Here is a 20,090-nt window from a genome sequence, read left to right on the forward strand (position 1 = left end):
TTCAGTGCATGTAATGTGGCTCGTCTTAGTACCGTATGACCATATAAGGAAATTCCCCATCCTCGCAGCCAGGCAGAGTGCTTCAGCGGTAGGTGTGATGCTGTGTCATTTTATTCTGATTAGCTAGCTACATACAATCTCACCATTTTAAGTCCAAGGTCCAAAAAGGTTGTGTGCTGCGTTCAACTGTACTAACTGCTATTCAAAGGATTCTTCTCTCCAGTTCTTTCGGTTAATACATTTGAGACATTTCAGATAAGCAAGGTTCTAGTCTGTGTCAAAACGCAATTTTGACCATTTTGGGGTTTCAGTTGATTCTCATAAAGTTTCGTCTTTTATAATTTGTATATGTTGTTGGTGAAATCAGATTTGTAAGCAGTTTTGAAGCTTCTTTAAGAAGACAAGCTAGGGGGATTTTAAAGCTTACTGTCTTGCTATCAATCTATCTGTGTATCTAGCTAGCTAGCTAGTTATCTCATGATATATCTGTCCAGCTATCTAGAGATCTAAATTATCTATCTGTCTATGTAACTCTGTCTATATAACTAGCTAGCTAGTAAGCTAGCTACCTAGCAATCAATTTTATCTATTTATCTATGTAAATATCTAAACACTAAACATATCTTGCACATGATAGGTTTGAACAATTAAGTTCCTTCCTGCGTCTTAACCTCATCTGAACACACATTCCCACACTCACACCCTGTAACTGCTTCCCATTGTTAGAGGCAAATGGCTACAAATAGAGTTCAATCACTGTTTGTAAGGATATAAAACAGCCACAGATCAAAGGGGTGTCATTGGCAGCAGGCCATTTGGGTGTCCCTGGGAAGTCTGTTGGAATGTGTATTCCTTCCTGGGAACGTTTATGCATGGCAATAACCACACCTCTCAACAGTATACTTAAACCCTCACTTGTGACTATCTTGTTGAGATTCCTATGGAACGCTTGTTGTGGCACAGTGGCGAGTCTCCCTTTGCGCATTGTATTAAAATCTTTTCATTGGAAAGTGGTCCTCAGTGTGTTACTTCACCCTTCTCAACTTGGTTCCACACGGGAGAAGATTCCCAACACACAATTAACCTTTTTAAATGTTATGACAGTTGGTAATTCATTGTTGATGTTGCACATGTTTATTGTTGTAGTATGTGGACTTTTTGTAGTTCAATATAATCATAGATTTTTAGTTTTCCAGTACATAAGTCTTTGTCCCAAAAACATCCAGGGCTGTGGATACCCACAAGTTAGCAAGATCTGGCTAAATAACAGCGTTTCAGCACGGTAGTACATAGAGGGCTACGAGCTCTTGACTACGGTTTTGTGGTTGCACTACGGACAGTATAAAAATAGCTAGGTTACTGACATAACATTCAAATGTTTACGAGCGTTTGTGTAACATTCTTCACCTGAAATTACCACTGGTCTGTGTGCGTACCCTCAATGTAAGTCAGTGAGATCTGGCTAAATATCAGTGTTCCAGCACGGTTGTACTAGGAGGCAGTGTTGCGAACTATTTTCTATGGAAAGTAGTTAAGGCCTCCTCTAAAAGTCGCTAGATGACGTCATATGTTAATTTGCATATGTATGACGTCACCACATAACATACGTTTTTTTAAATATGCAAATGATTAAGCCACGCACGGCGATAGGCATAGCATAGGTTTTGTGTCTACTTGCCCTCCAATGACGTTGGCCAAGCTGCGTAGTATCTATTAGATCTGTAGGACATCTACTTCCATGTAATTACAGCGGCTGATTCTACATAGGTCAATCATTACTTTTATAAACGTGGGCAACGCTACAGCACTAGGAAAGGCAGACGTGACGTCATTCACAAATCGGTGAAAGGTGATTTTTGACAACGAGAATGGAGGTTGCCAAAGTTGTGAGAAGTTTCCAAATTTGACGCTAGTCGCTAGATAAGATTTTTAGTCGCTAGGGAAGGTCAAAAGTCGCTAAATCTATCGACAAAGTCGCTAAATTGGCAACACTGCTAGGAGGATCCACTCACTATGAGCTTGTTGATTATGGTTCGGTGGTTGCACAGACACGCTTGTTGTCCAGACGTGGGCGTGTCTAATTACCATGTAAGGTAGTTGGGGTGGATTTCCCTGTAGTCGTGGACTCCACTCTTTGTCTCCATTGCACTTGCGTTGGTTGCAAGCAGGCGATGGCGGCACCCTAGTTTGGGCTTCATGTGCCAGTGAGCACTAACCATAGCAAATCAGTGAGTGACGTCATAATCACTTTGTCCATATTTTCATATGGTCTATGGTATTGACAATGAAAGCTTGTAATCCCACTTGAAAATTATGCAAAAGAGAGTTTCTAAAAAAACTGTTGATTTGTAGTGAAATACATGATTATGTTGTGATTTACAGCAATGCATACATGGATAGATTTAGAGACACTGGGCACACTGCTTATTTTTGCTTCATATACCTTTAGTAGTCCTGCTTCTCCACCCTTAGATTTTACAGACTTGTGGTCAAGGAGTTTTTGATCCAGGACATGTATATTTTAACCTGTTTTATATATGGGATTTCATTGCAAACTAAAAACGAACAACTTCATTTTTGCTTCTTGAATTTGTGGCACTTTATTTCCTAAATATTCCTAAATTATGAATATAAACTAATCCATGTTAGTACTGTAAACGGTACAAATGTCTTGCTTCATTTTCCAAGTCTCTGTGATGCTCACACCTGGAGTTATAAAGCTTTAAATAGGGTACCCTACCCCCTAAATGGGTAAGGATTGGGCAGATTTGGCATCAGCACAAAGGCGTTAAACATTTGCAACTGTATTGTCTTCTATGCATTTCATTTAAGTATGTGAAGTTACTTAATCAGGCATTGATAAAGAAACATGCCTAGAATGCCAGCATGACCCCGAATATTATGTTTACCTGTGTTTCTAGATTGTGCTCTTTCTCCTCTTGGCTCATGGTCATTTCCTTGCACTCCGTGTACAGCTGGTTCAGGTCCAAACTGTTGGAATATCCTAGTCTACTTGAACCAAATGTAGAAACTGCACCTTGATAAAATGGGAAGATCAATATTTTCATTCTGTAGATGGCTATGGGGTGGTTGTGAAACACAGAATATTGCTTGTTGCATTAATCTTTGATTTAGTCATAACCTTACCATTAGCAACATGGCTATGGCTACCCTCGTCCTCTCCCCTCAGATCCCTCAGCAGAGATGTGTTCTTTGAATAGAGAATGCTTTCACTGTCATCGCTGAGTTCCAACTCTGAGTTGGACATATCACCACAGAGATCCCTTACTGCTGTTTCCTTCCAGAGTTGATGCCTCTCTTCCACTAGACACAAACACAAGAAACATATTCAGTCATCACTTCAAACCAATGCAGACAATCATTACACATGGAACAGGTTTCCAAGACCAATTTTTTCAAACAATGTCAGTGGTTAACCTATACTTTGATGCTCTGTGCATGTCTTAGTTTGCTAAGTAACATTAGCTGTTATTGTAGCTACTGTTTGTCTGAAAAATACACAAATAAATACAAGTGACTCACGGTGCACAGATAGATAGATAGATAGATAGTTTATTTGTCCTCAAGGAGGAAATTCTTTTCCACAGTAGGTGCATACATAACACAAACAGGTAAGACATACAGAATTATACAAAATACAGGATTTACAGGAACACTTAATTATAGGGGGTCACACAACAGAGACACAGGCATGGATTGATACTCCACACACCACAGACTGGATTTCTTGTAACTTAAGAGGAGGTTACTTATTTAAAGCTCGTATGGCTGTGGGAACAAAGCTCTTGCTAAAACGGGCCTTTCTGCACATGGGTAGTCTATACCTACAGCCAGAAAGAAGGGGGGTAAAGTGCTGGTAGAGTGGGTGGTCTGGGTCATGTGTGATTGTGAGTGCTTTGCAGATCAGGGATGAGGTGACACAATCGGATAAGTTGGGGGTGGGAATACCAATGAGTTTGCTGGCTAAATGAGTTATCTTTAAGAGTTTATTGGTGACTGTAAGCATATGGAAAAAACAGATGGCACCATACAGAAGAACTGGCTCAATAATGCTACGTTACAGGAGGAGAAGAAGATGGGGTTGGACAGACAGGTGTCTTAGTTTACGGATGGCTGTAAGTCTCTGTTGTCAATGTTTGTACATGTCCATGGTATGCTGATTGAAGCTGAGGTTATTGTCTTGTGTAATGCCAAGGTAGTGAACCAGTGAACCAGTTGCATTTATTTGTGGATCAGCTACATTTATTGTGGACCGGCTACATTTATTAGTGGATCAGTTACATTTATGTGTGGATCCGCTGCATTTATTTGTGGATCCATTGTATTTATTTGTGGATGAGTTGCATTTATCTGTGGATTATTTTTGAGACAATAATACCCCCATACAGTACAGGTGATTCAGAATTGCATCTTATACTTGAGAATAAGTTGCGTCCACCGGCCCGGGGCCACAATGAGATTGGTTTGGGCCAGTTTATTGTTTTGGGCCTGTCACTTTCCCAATCAGGCCAATACCCTGAATATATCTTATCTGGGTTGAAGATAAAGAGATGTTTTACCAAGGGAAACTATGCTACAACTCGATCATTTCTGTACTGAACCATTGCTTATTCAATAACGAATGCTACAGCTAGATCATTCATTAATATCTGTGCCAATGCTTTCTTTTAAAAAGCTGACTTTATGGCCCTCCTTTCTCTACTGAAGCTTGCTTATCAATAACTGCCATTACAGCTTTATCATTCATTCATTTTTGTACCAATGCTTGCTTACCACTAACTGGCCTAAGCCTTACAGCTTGATAATTCATTAATATTTGTACTGACTAACATCTCAGTCAGTTTGACATTATGCTAGTTCACATTATGCGACTTTTAAAATCCTAACAAAATCATAGCAATAGAGAACAGTCACACTTATCAACTCTCTTTCCTAAACATCGCTGGTATTTTCATCCTAGAAATGCTCACACTACATGACTTACAAAAGACTGGTAATCACAGGGAGTGACACACTACAGGATTCAAGATCGTAATAAACTAGATCTTGGTGTGCTATATTGTCGCAAGAACACATGTGCAGCACTGTACGCTAATGTGTGCGGAAAAATAATCTGGACAAGAAGATGGTTGGGAAGACGGGGACAACATGGTCTGTCCCTCCTTCAAAGAACGATGGAGCAAAAATGATAGCTTGCTAGATAAACTATTTAGGCTATCTTTGGTTGAGGAGAACAGCGATGAGCCATGCTCTGTGTGTATAAGCATGCAGTACATGGACAGGCCAAACATATGTGTGGATTGCTTTCTCACAGTCAAGATTGATTGAATAGGCATCTATATGTCCAATTTGTATTGGTATGTATGTATTTCGCTGCCCAGCCTTTCTGTTGCGTGAATGATTGTATGTTTCTTGGTATAAATGTCTGTTCATATATGTGAATGTAACATGCTGTGAGGGAAATGTCCCCATGGGGATAAAGAAGTTCTCTGTATGTATGTACAATATGTATTTCACATGCAGTATTTATTGTACGTAGCAAATATACAATCACATTTACTCAAATTCAGTTCAGAAGTAAGTATAAACACATGTTTCCTGTAGTTACTGACCAGCAGTTTTCTACATGAATTTCAAGGTGTTCCATGAGGTAATTCGAAATATTTGACACTTTGATCTGACACAAAGTTTGCATGACATTGTAAAATGGTAAGATTACAAAACACAGGGCCAAGTGACTTGAAAGAATTGAGGAAATATTGGGTAGCATTGCTTTGGAATACATATTATTTAATTTTGGTGAGGCAAGACAGCCTATATTGTTTGTAGTATGGTAACTTGGCATCATTTTGATATCAATACTTTTAATGGCAGGCCTGGATTTTGGCAGTCTGAATGAATGAGTTATAGACAGTGTATGTGTTGTATGTGTGAGTAACTTGGCATTTTTGTACGTTGAAAACGTGTTTTTTTATGAGATATCATTTCTTTTTGCAAAGCGTTTTATTATGAGAGTGAGAAATGCGAAGTGACGCTGCAAGAAACGGTTGTGGATTACGGCTATCCTTGTGTGAATTTGTACAGTCTGATGAGCGTGTACTGTTGAGCAGATTCGGTTTGCTATATATGTAAAACAGTGGCTGTGACGAAGCGTGCGGTGGCGTAAGTGTAAACGCATCAGAAACGCAGGTGAAATATGGCCAGTGTATGTACTCACGGATTTGACGGCCATCCAACGAGCCTTGATTGACAAAAGAATCAGCAAGCCCGTAGAATTAGAGCTCCCTAGGTCGCAACTTGTGTACGCTTCTGTCCTGCTCGGTTGTCTGTTATTTCGTGGAGATGCACTTTTAGTGTTTGTAAGGTTTATAAGATATTTTGATAGGCTTATCTGCAGGTAGGAATCCTCTTTGCTGTTTTGCTAAACTAGAACCGGAAAACTTGATAGTGGAGAATAGGAGCAGACGCATGTGTCCCAGCAGGCTTTGCATATGCGAAAATAACAAGTGTGAGAGAAATTAGGAGAAATTATGAAATTGCGTAGTTGAAACAATATGTTTTTAGCACAATGAGCATGTAGGTGAAGGTTGACATGATCACAGACTATAGTGCGAAGTAAATTACGTGACCATGAGTGAACTTAGTTTCCTTATCGAACGGTATATATAACAGTCTGTATTTCATCAGTTGTCAAAGTGGAGGCTTAAGTAACGTGTGAAATCTCTTGAACTGATGTGCTTTTCTCATGTTCAGTACTAGTAGTAATAATTATGAGTGAGTCATGATTTTAAATGTAATTTTTAATGGGGAGTTGCAGAACGTACATACGTAGTAATTGTATGTGGCTAGATAGAGAACAGGACGAGGTAACATGAATGTAGAAAGGTGGCGTTTGCTGATAAGAAGGTTTTGTACTGTAGCCAAGTGAAGAAATATAGTTAGTAGAAATGGCACAGTGGTGAACTGTTGTAACTTTTTAATAAAAGGAATACATTTGCCGTCATGAAATGCATATGGGTGGCCGTGAGTGAGTTTTGGTAAAGCAAATATAAGCGTAAGAAAACGTTAGTGTAATAGAGGAAATTACCTGCCTGAGGGCGAGGCGGGATTCAATCCTTCAACCGGAGGTTTACCAGTCTGTGACTTTGTTAGTGCAGCACCATGACATAGCTATGCAACGCGTGAAATATCATTAGCAAACCTGTCTGTGGTTTTAAAGAAGAACACAGGCCAGAAAGCACAGAAGAGCTCCCGTTGAATCCATATGGCTTTGAAATATTGTAGCCGGTTAATAACTGAACGTGCAGACGGTACGTCATAATGCAGTGTATACGTTCGGTGAACGGCGGGTAGATATGGTGCAAAAGCAATAATTGAGAAGTAGTAGACAATTATTAGTGAGGGTAAAAGCAGGTTAAAGAAATGTGTTTCTAGCTGGGCTTGAACCTAGGATCCCATATTCCCAAGACTGTAACCTTGCCCACTAGGCCACAGGCAGTCTAACTGTTTAAACTGGAAATGTTTCAGAGTAAAAAGGTATGGGTATTTTCCGTGTGTATGCAAGTTTTTGATTGGGTCGTGTAGGTGAAGATTTAGCTGGTGTCGGTAAAATGTCCAATGGGGAGACATTGTTAGTGGGATAGGCGGCAGGAAAAATAAGAATGAGAAGAAGAAGAAGAAGAATGAGAAGAAGGAGAAAATGCAAAATCCCCTTAGTTTGGGGCTTTATTGTGTGAACATGTGAAGTTGTTTATGAATTCTGTCTGTTGAAATGGGGTGAGAATGTACAGAATTTAATGTTTTTAAGGGGTGAGTGTCTGTGGCTGTTGTGGTTATTTCTGTGGTGAACCCTGAAAAGTGCCAAACTCTCGGTGCTGTATAGGTATGGGGCCTCCCCCGCCAAGGCGTAACTTGGCGGGATGGCATACCTGCCATCCCAATTTTGGCTGTGGGTTCAGTGGAAATGTACATGGGCAAGCAGAACACAGTCCTTAACCACTGAGCCCCGATATATCATGGAACTTGGAAAACGGTAGAAGGGTGATTCAGGGAGCTGGATTTATGCTTACAATTAGCTAACAGTTAGCCTCTCACAGCTTTTGCTAATAACAGACAGAATGGGGCATCCAACTGCTGTGTTAATGTTTGTTTTCCAAAATGAGTAATGCTAACCTTGAAGTAGCCTATCTGACTGGGAAACCAAATTTATCAAAATAACATTACAAACAAACGAGGAATACGAAATCACCATGATGTTGCGAAGTTGTATCAAGTTCAGATGCTTGACTGGTCCACTGCATGCTATCCATGACAAACATCCCAACAATATTGTTTTTTGCCATCCACTAGCGAACGTCACATAGTCAAAAATGTCATCTGGACATCCTCAATACTTGCAAACATCCATTCAAAATGTACAAAAGGACTACACTCCCCTCCCTATTGAGCCCACCAAACTGGACAAACAAGAGCTGATCTTACAGTGCACAGCAGGAGAGATAAATACAGGAATGGAGGTTCCCAAAAACTACATAGCCAGTCCTTGTAACCTGTGTAGGTGGCCCTAATGCCTAGTCCATACTACACAATTTTAGCCAGGATTGTGTAGTTGCAGACTAAATTTCAAGGTCTTAAGAGAATCTAAAAAAAAATCCCAAGACTTTGCTTGATCGGTGGCGCACCCATGACCAAAGGTCTTCCAATGTGACATAGTCAGAGACTCACCTGATCCAGTCATAAGCCCGTCTGCAAGTCTTGAGAGAATATGAAACTGGTTTGACTTTATCGTATGTCTTTAGGCATGGTTTGTGTTGTGTGTGACACACAAACACTCGTATTTCCACGTGGAACCGTCAAAAGCCAATGAGCCTTATAGCATATGGCCTATAGTTATTCGGTTATATAGTGCAGTGGTTCTCAAAGTGGGGTCCGTGAACTATAGCCAGGGGGTCCGCGAAATAATTTGCTATAAATTTTTAAAATTGTGCTGTATCATTAAAAAGTGCATATATACAGATGGGGACCATTTGCGCCAAGCTGTGAAATAAAACAAGCATATTGTGTCCATTAAGTTACTCCCACGTTTGCTTTGGGCTAACAGAAACTCTGATGTGATTGTGACACATCACGTCAATCTGTCATGAATCACTCACTTCACTCAGGGCGAAACGAACCTTTCCTGCTGCTGCTTAGCTTGGCTTATTAGCCAGCTAGCTAGCTGGCGAGCATGGAGAAATATTTGAGTCAGTCCACATCGCTAAGCCCAAACTAGCTAAATTGAGAAAATATGACGACAGTTATATCAAGTTTGGTTTTACTGAGAACAGAAACGGGAGACCAAAATGCGTCATGTGTCTTCAGGTGCTAGCGAACGAAGCCATGATGCCAGCCAAGCTAAAGCGACATCTGATTACAAAGCACCTGGAATATCAGGGCAAAACACAAGAATTTTTCTGTCAAAAGAGCAAGGAATACACCCGCCAGAAAACACGGATGGTGAACCTGGTCACAACTTCAGAGAGAGCACAGAAGGCTTCTTATTTGGTGGCTCAACGGATTGCTAAAAGTAAGAAGCCACACACAATTGGAGAAGAACTCATACTTCCAGCGGCGGTTGAAATGTGTGAAGTTATGCTTGGGACAGAGGCAGCTAATAAACTGAAAGCTGTACCTCTCTCAAATGACACCGGGAGGAGGAGAATTGAAGAACTCTCGGTTGACATTCAGTCACAGCTACTGGATAGATTGCGTTCCTGTGAGCAATTTTCTATTCAGTTGGACAAATCAACAGACATTGCCAGTGCGGCTCAGTTGATTGTTTTGGTTCGCTATCCATGGGAAGGGAACATTTTGGAGGGCTTTCTGTTCGGCAAGAAAGTGCCTGGGAGGACAATGGGTGAGGAAATATTCAGACTCCTGGATGCTTTCATGACTGAAGCGGAACTCAGCTGAGAAAAATGCGTGGCCGTTTGTATGGATGGTGCGGCAATGACGGGCCGAAAGAGTGGGGTTATTGCGCGGATAAAGGCTGTCAACCCGAAGGTTATGGCTATGCACTGTATGCAGCATCAGCAGGCACTCGCATCCAAAGGTATGGAACCAGACATTCACTTTGTTTTGAACACAGTTGTGACTACAGTTCATTTTGTGAAGTCAAGGGCACTGCAGTCACATTTGTTTGGACAACTTTGTAGGGAGATGGGTGCTGGGCATGACGCACTGCTATATCACTCTGAAGTGCGATGACTCTCTCGTGGTAAAGTTTTGCAGTGAGATGTCAGATTTTATGAGAGACCAACCCGACATCACAGAGTTTTTTCCGACCCGGTGTGTGTAGCCAAATTGGCCTATCCTGCCGAAGTATTCAACTTGCTCAACAGCCTCAACCTCTTTATCCAAGGAGGCTATGCTATCTATCCTTGAAGTCAGCGACCAAATCACCGCGTTCATGAAGAAAACAGAGCTATGGAGAAGAAGGATGCAAGACGGAGTTTCTCCACACAAACAACCTGTCTGTGGCTATAGTGAGAGATGTAGCCACCGCTCACCTCACCGCACTGAGCGAGCACTTCAGCTCATACTTCTCCGATGTGAATACTGATGCCTGGGACTGGGTGTGGGATCCCTTTGCCCCAGCTGCAACAACAAGTGACCTTACTGGTAAGGCAGAAGAGGAGCTGTTGGACTTATCCTGTGATAGGACATTGAAGGCCTGATTCCAGCAGGTGCCTCATGCAGAATTTTGGCCCTCACTCTCACATGAGTATCCTGAACTCACTGCCGAAGCCATGTGCTTACCTCTGTGAGTCATCATTCTCCACTTTGACTGCAATGAAGACTAAGTACAGGACTCGTTTGCATGTGGAGAACGATTTTAGAGTCTGCCTGTCACCTATCACTCCAAGAATGGAGAAACTGTGTAGTGAGAGACAGGCTCACCCATCTCATTAATTTAGGTGAGCTCATCAAGTGAGTTATTGTGAATTGTGTGAGCTAAGAATGTGATGTAGCTTAATGCAAATATTCCAATCAATTTTTTTTCTTGAAAAGTATAAATGCTGTCAAGCTGAGTCCAAATGTAATTTGAACAAAATGACCCTGTGTTTAAAAGTATATAAGTGGTATTAACATGATTCAAATTGTAATGTGTTTCTGTTTATCACTATGAAACAGGTCTGAAGTGTTTAGGTTGAAAAGTTTTAGAAATAGTTCCAGTGGCATCTAAGAATATAAAATGTGGTAGTAAGCATATGCTTAATTGGTGTTACGATTATGAGGGGGTCCTTGGAAAATTTTCTCCCCTGTAAGGGGTCCCTGGCCCCAAAAAGTTTGAGAACCCCTGATATAGTGGACTTGGTGAATCAACTAGAGGCATAACTGTTTTTGCCATGTGGAGAGATTATATTGAGCCTTAATACAATGAATCTTGTGTCTAAGAGGGAGATAAGGTGATATCATATCACAGCTGTAACCTATAACATGGTCAGATGTTATAATTTCTGCTTACATCAGCACGTCTGTAACAATCAGTGCGGCTCATCCCTGTTTTCCTCAACCAAAGCTAGCCTAAATAGTTTATCTAACTCGCTATCATTTTAGCTCCAACTCTCTTTGAAGGAGGGACAGACCGTGTTGTCCCCGTCTTGCCAACCATCTTGTCCAAATTCTTTTCTTTTTTAAAGTGGTGTTTCCGCACATATTAGTGCACAGCAAGTGTCTGATATCTGCTGCCGATTGTCCTCTTTCATTTTTGTTGTGCAGGTGAAGATCCTCGGATGCACATGCTGCACATACTTCTTGCGACAACACAGCACACCGAGATCTAGTTTATTATGATCTTAAATCCTGTAGTGTGTGACCCCGTGATTACCAGTCTTCTGTAAGTCTTGTAGTGTGAGTGTTTCTAGGATGAAAACACCAATGATTTTTAGGAAAGACCATCATTAAATGTGACATGCTCTCTGATGTTAGAATTTTGTAAGGATTTTAAAAGTTGTGTAGTGTACACAGGGGCGTCGTGGTGGGGGGGAAAGTGGGACTGACTACCCAGGGTCCGAATGGCGGGAGGGCCCTCAAAAAGCCTGGAATGATGCGTGAGAGACATGGATCAAGAGAGGAAGGGGGCCCACAGAGACTGCTTATGTATAGGGCCCTGAATTTTGTGCTACACCCCTGATTGTACACAAGGCATTACTCAGCCTAGTCTTTACTGACTTTTAGGGCTACACTACAACACTCAGACCGCCATGTTCACTTGCAAAAACAGGAAAAAAAAAGTCATAAGCCACCTTGAACTCTCCGGATGACTACTCTACGAAGTCTCTGGCTGCTGTGTACACTGGTTGACCAACACTTCGGTCTGATGTCCCAACAGCAAGCAGGGCAAAGCATCTCCAGCCTGGGCCAGAACCACAAAAATTGCTCCCCTCTTCCCACAAAAGCTCACAAACCCAAACACATAATTTATTCAAAGATGCCTGCACAATTCAAATTGAAAGTCAATTCAATACACCACACCTTATCTGGCATATAACCAAAGAAGAGAGAGCATCAAACAGGCAATACAAAAGTGCAAACTGAACACTGCAAATAAATGATTTCAAACACCAATTTTCCTGTGTATCTCCCAATAGTCCTAGCAAATTACCAATTGCCTAAACAAAGGAGCACCATTAGCTACTCAAACTTCTCAAAGATCTTCTATGTCCAAAAAAATCTCTAATCAGAAGGAACGTTACCTAGCATTAAAGCTAACAAAACATACTTACAAATCCATACATCCAGGCTTCACAAAGCCACAAAGCTAAACCAACCAATCCCAGATGGGCCCCCCTTTTTGTCACACCCTGGCTTGTAAGACCCTAACAAAAGAGACCACACAAGGAAATTACGGAGAAACTTGGCTTGCTAGCCAGTTCACTCACGTGAGTATCTAGCTAGCTGACTGGGCACAATAATACAACTAAGCATAAGGGGCAAATGTAGAGAAAATTAGTCTTTTCTTTATAAGGTAGGCTATTTTCATTCATAAAGCCAAAAATTATTTGTTTGAAATTGATTATTTAATTAATTGTTAATTGTATAGAGGGTATGCATTGACGTCACTTTCCCACCAGAATATGCCCCCTCAGTAGGGACTGAGTGGCAAAACATGCTGCCACATGGCTGCCTTTAGTATAGGAAACTGCAAAACCGGGAGTAAAACAAACGATTATCTGCTTAAATTAAAGGCAGTTGGACTCGACAGTGATCTTTACAGCTTACCAAAGAACCAGTGGTCCATGGACATTCAACAAGAAATCGGAGCTATCTTTTTACGGACTGCTGAAAGATAAAAAAAGAGAAGCGATGCATCGCTGCAATTCGAACAACAACAGAAACAACTCGAATCCAGGCACCGAAACATGCCTGTTTCTGCGAATTGCAGCGATCCATTTGCTTCTCTTTCTTTTTCGCAGCTAGATAGCTCGATTTCGTTGAATCTATTTGTACAGTCAATCGCACAACAGCTTTTTCCCATTTTAGATGTGTTTTTTGTGTGGTCACGGCATTCAAGCTGAACGCTAACGCTATCACTCAGTCTTTCTGCCACTCAGTGGGTGTAACTGCAGTGACTTCCACCTACTGTGACGTCATGTGCATACCCTCTATTGGAAGTTCTGTCTAGTTGAGGGGATGTAGAAACAAACAAAAAAGTTAATAGTATAACATTTGTAAGGTAAATGGAATTTAAATGTACATGTTGTACCTGTTTCCTTTTCCAGCTTGCAGGTTTCTTTCTTGTTTGACATCACACACCTTGATTTTTTTATATGAACACCCTGCTTTTTTCCAGATGTGACGTAGTCTTCCGTGAGGTGTTCCTCCATGTTTGACTTCTTTCTGGCTGCTCTGCTACAGTGTTGCTCCTTTGTCTTCTTTTGCCCCCTGTTTACTTTTACACTATTCATGTCTTCAGTGTCAGTTGACATACTGTTCACATCTTTGGAGTCTTTTCTGCTCCATCTCAATAATGGCATTTCCTTTCCAAATGGTATAAATAATGAGGAAGAGGGGCATGATTCCTTTTCTCCTGAAGAGAAAAGAAACATTCTGTTGAAAACATGCTAGTGTTGTTGCCAGACCTTGGAAATTAATGAAAATGCTAAAGATGTATTACGGTAAAGCCACACTGTATGCGGCACCGCCTCCATTCATTTTGAATGAGAGGTAGCGGCACACCCCCGCAAGGCATTTTGGATTGCAGGTGGGGCGGGGAGAGGCGGCGAGAGGGATGGCCAAGTTCAACTTTGACCCCCACATGGGGCAACGCCGTGTCACGGTAACCAGTCACATTTGATCAGATTTAATCTCTAAATTGACTGTAAGCTTAGGGCTGTAACTAGGTAGCTGTTTCTTAGTTGACTTAGTTAATGCTGTTAACTAAGTTAACTACTGCTTGTATTTTTTGCATAGACTGCGTTGTTGCTGTTCTTGTTTGTGTTAGTGTTAATCAGATTAACCTACAGGGTCCAAGTTGAACTATGCAGTTGTTCCCTGCACTTGGAACAGTACTTCTCTCTAGGGTTTTCAACACACTTGTTCCTGGTTATGGTTAAACACTTTGTTGTACGTCGCTCTGGATAAGAGCGTCTGCCAAATGCCTGTAATGTAATGTAATGTAATGATCTAATGATCCCTCAAGTAAACGGTCTCCATTTTTTTCAAATTTTAGTTCCACATTCTAGTTTCACAATCATGGACTCACTCGTAATTGCCGCATCGGGTACCGATACCGATAAGAGGAATGCAGAGTGGAGAAACGTCTCTGAAATTGTGGGTGGCTCTGTAGATATGTAGATATAGCCATTACTATTAGTTATCATTGTCCAGTCTGAATAAAAATTTGCACTGCATTTTTGCAGTAACCTAGCTCTGAAAAATGCTGACTAGCTAGGCTGTCTAATGTCTAGCTAGTGAGTAACAACCAACAATAACAACAAAAACATTTTCTTGCTAATGTATTAGTTGCTAGTTGTTCATGATCATTTCTACCAGCCACCTAGCTAGCTAACCAGATATAACTTTGAAGGCATTAGTTGGCTAATTATCAAGACAATGTTTTTGTTGTTGGTTGTTACTCACTAGCTAGACATTAGACAGCCTAGCTAGGCAGCTGACTAACATCTTTCAGATCTAGGTTACTACAAAAAATATTTTTATTCAGACTGGACAATGAACATGAAACACAACATTAAACCCAGTCAACATTTAATGAACACAACCGTCTGTCAAAAATAGGTGACGCCCACAAGCGGCCGACTGTGGGACGTGGGAGCGGTGCCAGGCGGAATAGCCGTGTACGGTGTGACGTCACCCTTCGTGTTCTACCACTTTAGTGCACTATATTAAAGCACTAAAGCACACCTTTACACGTCCACACAATAAAGCTCCAAACTTAGGGGATTTAGTGTTTTCTCTGTGTTCTTCTTTCTCCTGCCGGATTACATTATCAATGCTCTAAGCCCACAAATAATGTCTCCCCATTGGACATTTAAGGTACATCAGACAATAAATACATCGGATGTACACGCAAAATTACATATACAGAAGTGCACTCGTTTAAAACAGCCACACTTTGGTGTTTTCCTATATCTCCTTCCTTCGCTGTTAGATCACCAGGTACTGCGTCTGCCTGCAACATTTTTGGCTGGACCACAACAACAGGGCCAGCCCTACAAACGCGAATGTCTGTGACTGACTGAGTGATGCAGTTACACCATTGGTCGGCCGAGTTATGAAGTTACACCATTGGTCAGCCGGATCACGTGTGTTAGGTCCAGCCATATACTAGGTTTTAACCAGGTTTCGTTTTAGCTACCATTTAAACTGACTATCAGTGGGTTTACATGTTTGAAAAAGTCGATTTGTTGTTTTAGTCCGGCTAAAAGTGGACTTGAAAAATCATGTATAATACACTGTAGTCTGACTGAAATCGTACGGAGTCAATTTTTTCAAAGTCGGACTAACATACATAGATAACGTGGTTGGGGGTTGATTTACTACGACATGTATATGCTTCAATAGGCAAAAAATTGGCCTAGGCGTTCTGCGCATGTTCCGTAATTTACATAGCAACTAACTATATGCTCACGGTGGCCAAGCGGAATCGATAACATTTCAGAAAATATATACCTTTAAAAGATTTAATTCAATCTTCTACTGGGACTTTTGCTGTTTATTGAGGGTGTGACAGAAAATTTCAGTGCCGCTGGCTATAATTGAATGTTTTTCACATTTACCGTTTGATTGAGGAAGTAGCCTACCATTCAAAGTACATTTTTATGGGTTAGTGCTGTCCGATTGTGCTAGCTACTTCACATTAACCTTGTACGGCGATCAATAAAGGCTAACAGCACAGTACCACTTAATTATTGTCACTTCTATCACCACTGTAATGAACTAAAAAAAGGCGACAAATGACCTTTTATGTGAGAAATGCATTGTCAAGCTCATGCACATACACTGCTGGCGACATACTAAAGCTCCGTTTTGCCCTCCCTAGTATCATGGAGAAAAAAACACATTTCTGGACGGACGAGGAGACCAGCTTCATGCTATCGCAACTAAAGGAGTTAAATATCCTAAAATACATGGATGGAAGAAAAACGCGGAATGGCGAACCATTCAAATAAGTTGCGACAATATTGGAGGAAGCAGGATCTATAAGAAGCCTTCATCAGACACAACTCGATTCTTTCTGAGCCATGTATATTGGGGCAACGACAATAATCCAATTAAATCTCATCTTTTGCCAAATCGAGCTATTAAGGGGAGGCACCACCCATTTAAGGAAAAAAAATCCTTTACTCATATCAAAATTAAATTTTACCAGTTGAATAAACACACAAATACAAGGTTTTTTTGTATTATGACTATTCATTTTTTAATTTTTAAATATGCAAATCAGCTATTAGCTCATTAAATATGTGCTAATTTGCATATAAGTGTATTCAATATTTAAGCTCAACAGATAAAATCTGAACTGATTTTTAAAAAAATGTGATCAATAACTCAATAATTAGGGCTTGTCAGAGGCTTTCGTCAAAATATTGTTTTTTTAACTAATTATTCCAAAAACAATATGTACACGCTGAAAAAAATGTTTTGACCTATTTTTACTGCTAAAATAAAGAAATAAAGTCAGAAAAACCGGTTTAGCAGCAATAGTTCAAACCTTCCTCCTCGGGCACTTCCTGTGGAAACCACCTCTCACAAAGCTGCCTCTCGTGGCAATGCGTAGAACGCAACTAAAAATAATGCCCCGACCCCCCTGTAACACAAAAATACTGGTTCCGCTAAGGAAATATTAAACAGGTCCGTTTAGATTTACGTTCATGTGTATGTTCTTACTTTTATGTTAACAAAAATATTATTTTATTAAAACGTAGATTATTATTATATTTAACTCAAAATTATTAAATGAACTTAAACTGTATAACTGACTCTGACGGCAGCTACACTCTCGTCATCACTGTTGCATGCATCACAAAAACTTTTACTTTACACTACTAATGCTTACATTACAGTGTGAAATATCCACATTGTATAATACCACTAAGCTATTAAAAGAGACTCAATTTCAAAAATAACGTATATAACGAAATATTTTGAGCAGTAATACTTACATAGCAATGATGAAATTGAATCTGTGTTCAGTAGATAGAGACAGCAACAGTAATTCAATGATACAGACCTATCCGCTCCTGTTTTGCTGCAGAAAACAATGTCAGATAGGTCTATCAGCAAACATGTGGCTTAGCTATGCCCAGAAGTCCTCAATAATAATAGTATTTTCCAAGAAATTATGAAAAATCATTGACAACGTTTCGTTAGGTGCAGCGTCTTTTACTGCTACCCCAGAGTGAATGCGAAAGTAAATGCGATGATAAGAAAATTTTCGGTTACCTGACCGATAAAACGCTATTCCAAAATCAAAATCAGACATGTTATACATGGTTAGAAAGCTTATACTCTCACCTACTTAATAAATGAATTGTCAATCAGGCCAGGCTGTACTAAAAAGGGCGACAAATGCCGTAAACAACAGGTGTGTTTACTATGTCGTAACACTTAGATGGCATGTCGTAACACTTAGATGGCCAAGCGTGTATGTACAGCTGCAGCGCTTCCATGCCGCCACTAAAAAAGGCATCACACTAGTGTTGTCACGATACCAAAATTTTGACTTCGATACCGATACCAGGTTTAGTATCACAATACTCGATACTGAAACGATACTGATACAATACTCGGTACCTAGCGATACTTAAATTACCTTAATAGATCAGAAACATAATGTCCACAAGGGTTGACCTCATTTTCGAATTCACGGTTTATTAACAACCTTTAAGTTGAAGCCTGTTCAACATATTAATAAGCATAGGTCTATAGTGTTACAACACTATACAATAAAAAAATATATTAAATATATTAAAAGAATTAAACACTTAGTAAACTAAATAATCTTTAAACACGTCTTTCACTTTAAATAGATCTAAAAACAGAATATTTTAATAACAATACAGCATCTTCCTATAATAAAATATTTCCAAATTAGAACACCTATTGCTACTGAAGTAAACTGAGTTGAAGCTTACGCTGTATCAAGGAGTGATCTAAAAACAGCATATTTTAATAATAGAGCATCTTCCTATAATAAAATATTTCCAAATTAGAACACCTATTGCTACTGAAGTGAACTGAGTTGAAGCTTGCACTGTATCAACGAGTGAGTGCACAAGCGCAAGTCACCTCACTTGGCAACTATGGTTGCTACTGTCATCTAGTGAAGGTTCTGACAAATTACACTTTTCATCCTCTCAATCAGTAATGTCGGAGACACATTTCTCTGGCTTTTACATTTGACAAAAAACTACTGTCACGACTGGCGCCCACCCCCTTGTTTTCAACTTTTGTGTGTGATGTCTCTGTTGGTCAGCAGGGGGGGTTGCAGAGTCAGATGTGGCTTCCTTGACCGCCCTAATTGCTTCCAGCTGAGACCGTGTTTAAAAAGGCTGGAGACTAAACCAGTCTTGGTCTGCTTCCAGCCAGCGCGGACGTCTTCTCCTACGTTTGTATTTTCTTGGTTGGTCCACACAACACTCATGCACCCAGCACCATCACATACACACTGACTACTGATACTGACATGTTAGGTCTTTGGGTTGTAGTATTTTTTTTGTTAGTTTTTCTTAAATAAATATCCGTTACTCCTTCAGCTTTTGTGTCCGTGTCGGGCCTTGAGCCGGGTCGTCACACTACCGAACGTCAGAAAATTCAAATACCGAACCGTTTCTTTTTTTTTTTTAAGTACCGAATAAGTGCTGAAGTTTCGGTATACCGTGCAACAGTATGTCAGACACATATTCCAATCCATTGCTCAGCTTAGCAGAGAATGCACATTTCAGAGCGCCTCAGAGACAGATAGAATAATAATACATATTTCAAATAATAAATACGACATTGAAAAAAACTAAACAAAAGACGAAATATCAACTTGCGACCTGCGTGCTGCTCGCAGAGTAGCCTACCGTATTATTTATTTAGATATTGGCAGATAAGAAAATTTTCGGTTACGCTGACCTATAAAATGCTATTCCAAAAGGAAAATCAGACATGTTATACATTGTTAGAAAGCTTATACTCTCACCTACTGAATAAATAAATGGTCAATCAAACCAGGCTGTACTAAAAAGGGCGACAACGTCGTAAACAACAGGTGTGGTATTACGCACAGCTATTTTTGAAGGTACCCAGGCATCACAGATGAGTGTATGGTGCGGTTGCAGATGAGACTGCAGGGAGGGGGTGCTTGTTAAATGAACGACCAGAGCGACAACGGTGGCGCTGCGAAACACCGCATTCTGCATAGTTGTCGTGTATCATCTACTAATGAAACTAAGACAAAGCGTTTTTGTTTTTATTGCATACTTTGGTTGCAGTTCAGTGAATGTCTGAGTTCAGCAAACCGGTGTGGCGTTTCTACTGTTTATCTACTTTTTTACTAGGCTACTGTAGCTCACATTACC

At 40.3% G+C, this 20,090-nt stretch overlaps 1 protein-coding gene across 6 annotated transcripts in view; it reads right to left on the reverse strand.

Annotated features, from left to right (window-relative positions):
* LOC135233739 (glutamate-rich protein 3-like) overlaps positions 1 to 20,090 on the reverse strand; it is a 155,732-nt gene that overhangs the window by 69,324 nt on the left and 66,318 nt on the right. For 5 of the 6 annotated variants that reach the window (XM_064297564.1, XM_064297567.1, XM_064297563.1 and 2 more), the window contains 3 exons: positions 13,769 to 14,092; positions 3,148 to 3,324; positions 2,910 to 3,037 (listed from right to left, as the gene is read on the reverse strand). In XM_064297564.1, the coding sequence (XP_064153634.1) occupies positions 2,910 to 3,037; positions 3,148 to 3,324; positions 13,769 to 14,092 (629 nt within the window). The remainder of the gene's footprint in view (positions 1 to 2,909; positions 3,038 to 3,147; positions 3,325 to 13,768; positions 14,093 to 20,090) is intronic. The other variant, XM_064297565.1, reaches the window with a different exon arrangement.

The sequence above is a fragment of the Anguilla rostrata genome, chromosome 10 (genome assembly GCF_018555375.3).
Source record: "Anguilla rostrata isolate EN2019 chromosome 10, ASM1855537v3, whole genome shotgun sequence".
NCBI lineage: Eukaryota > Metazoa > Chordata > Actinopteri > Anguilliformes > Anguillidae > Anguilla > Anguilla rostrata.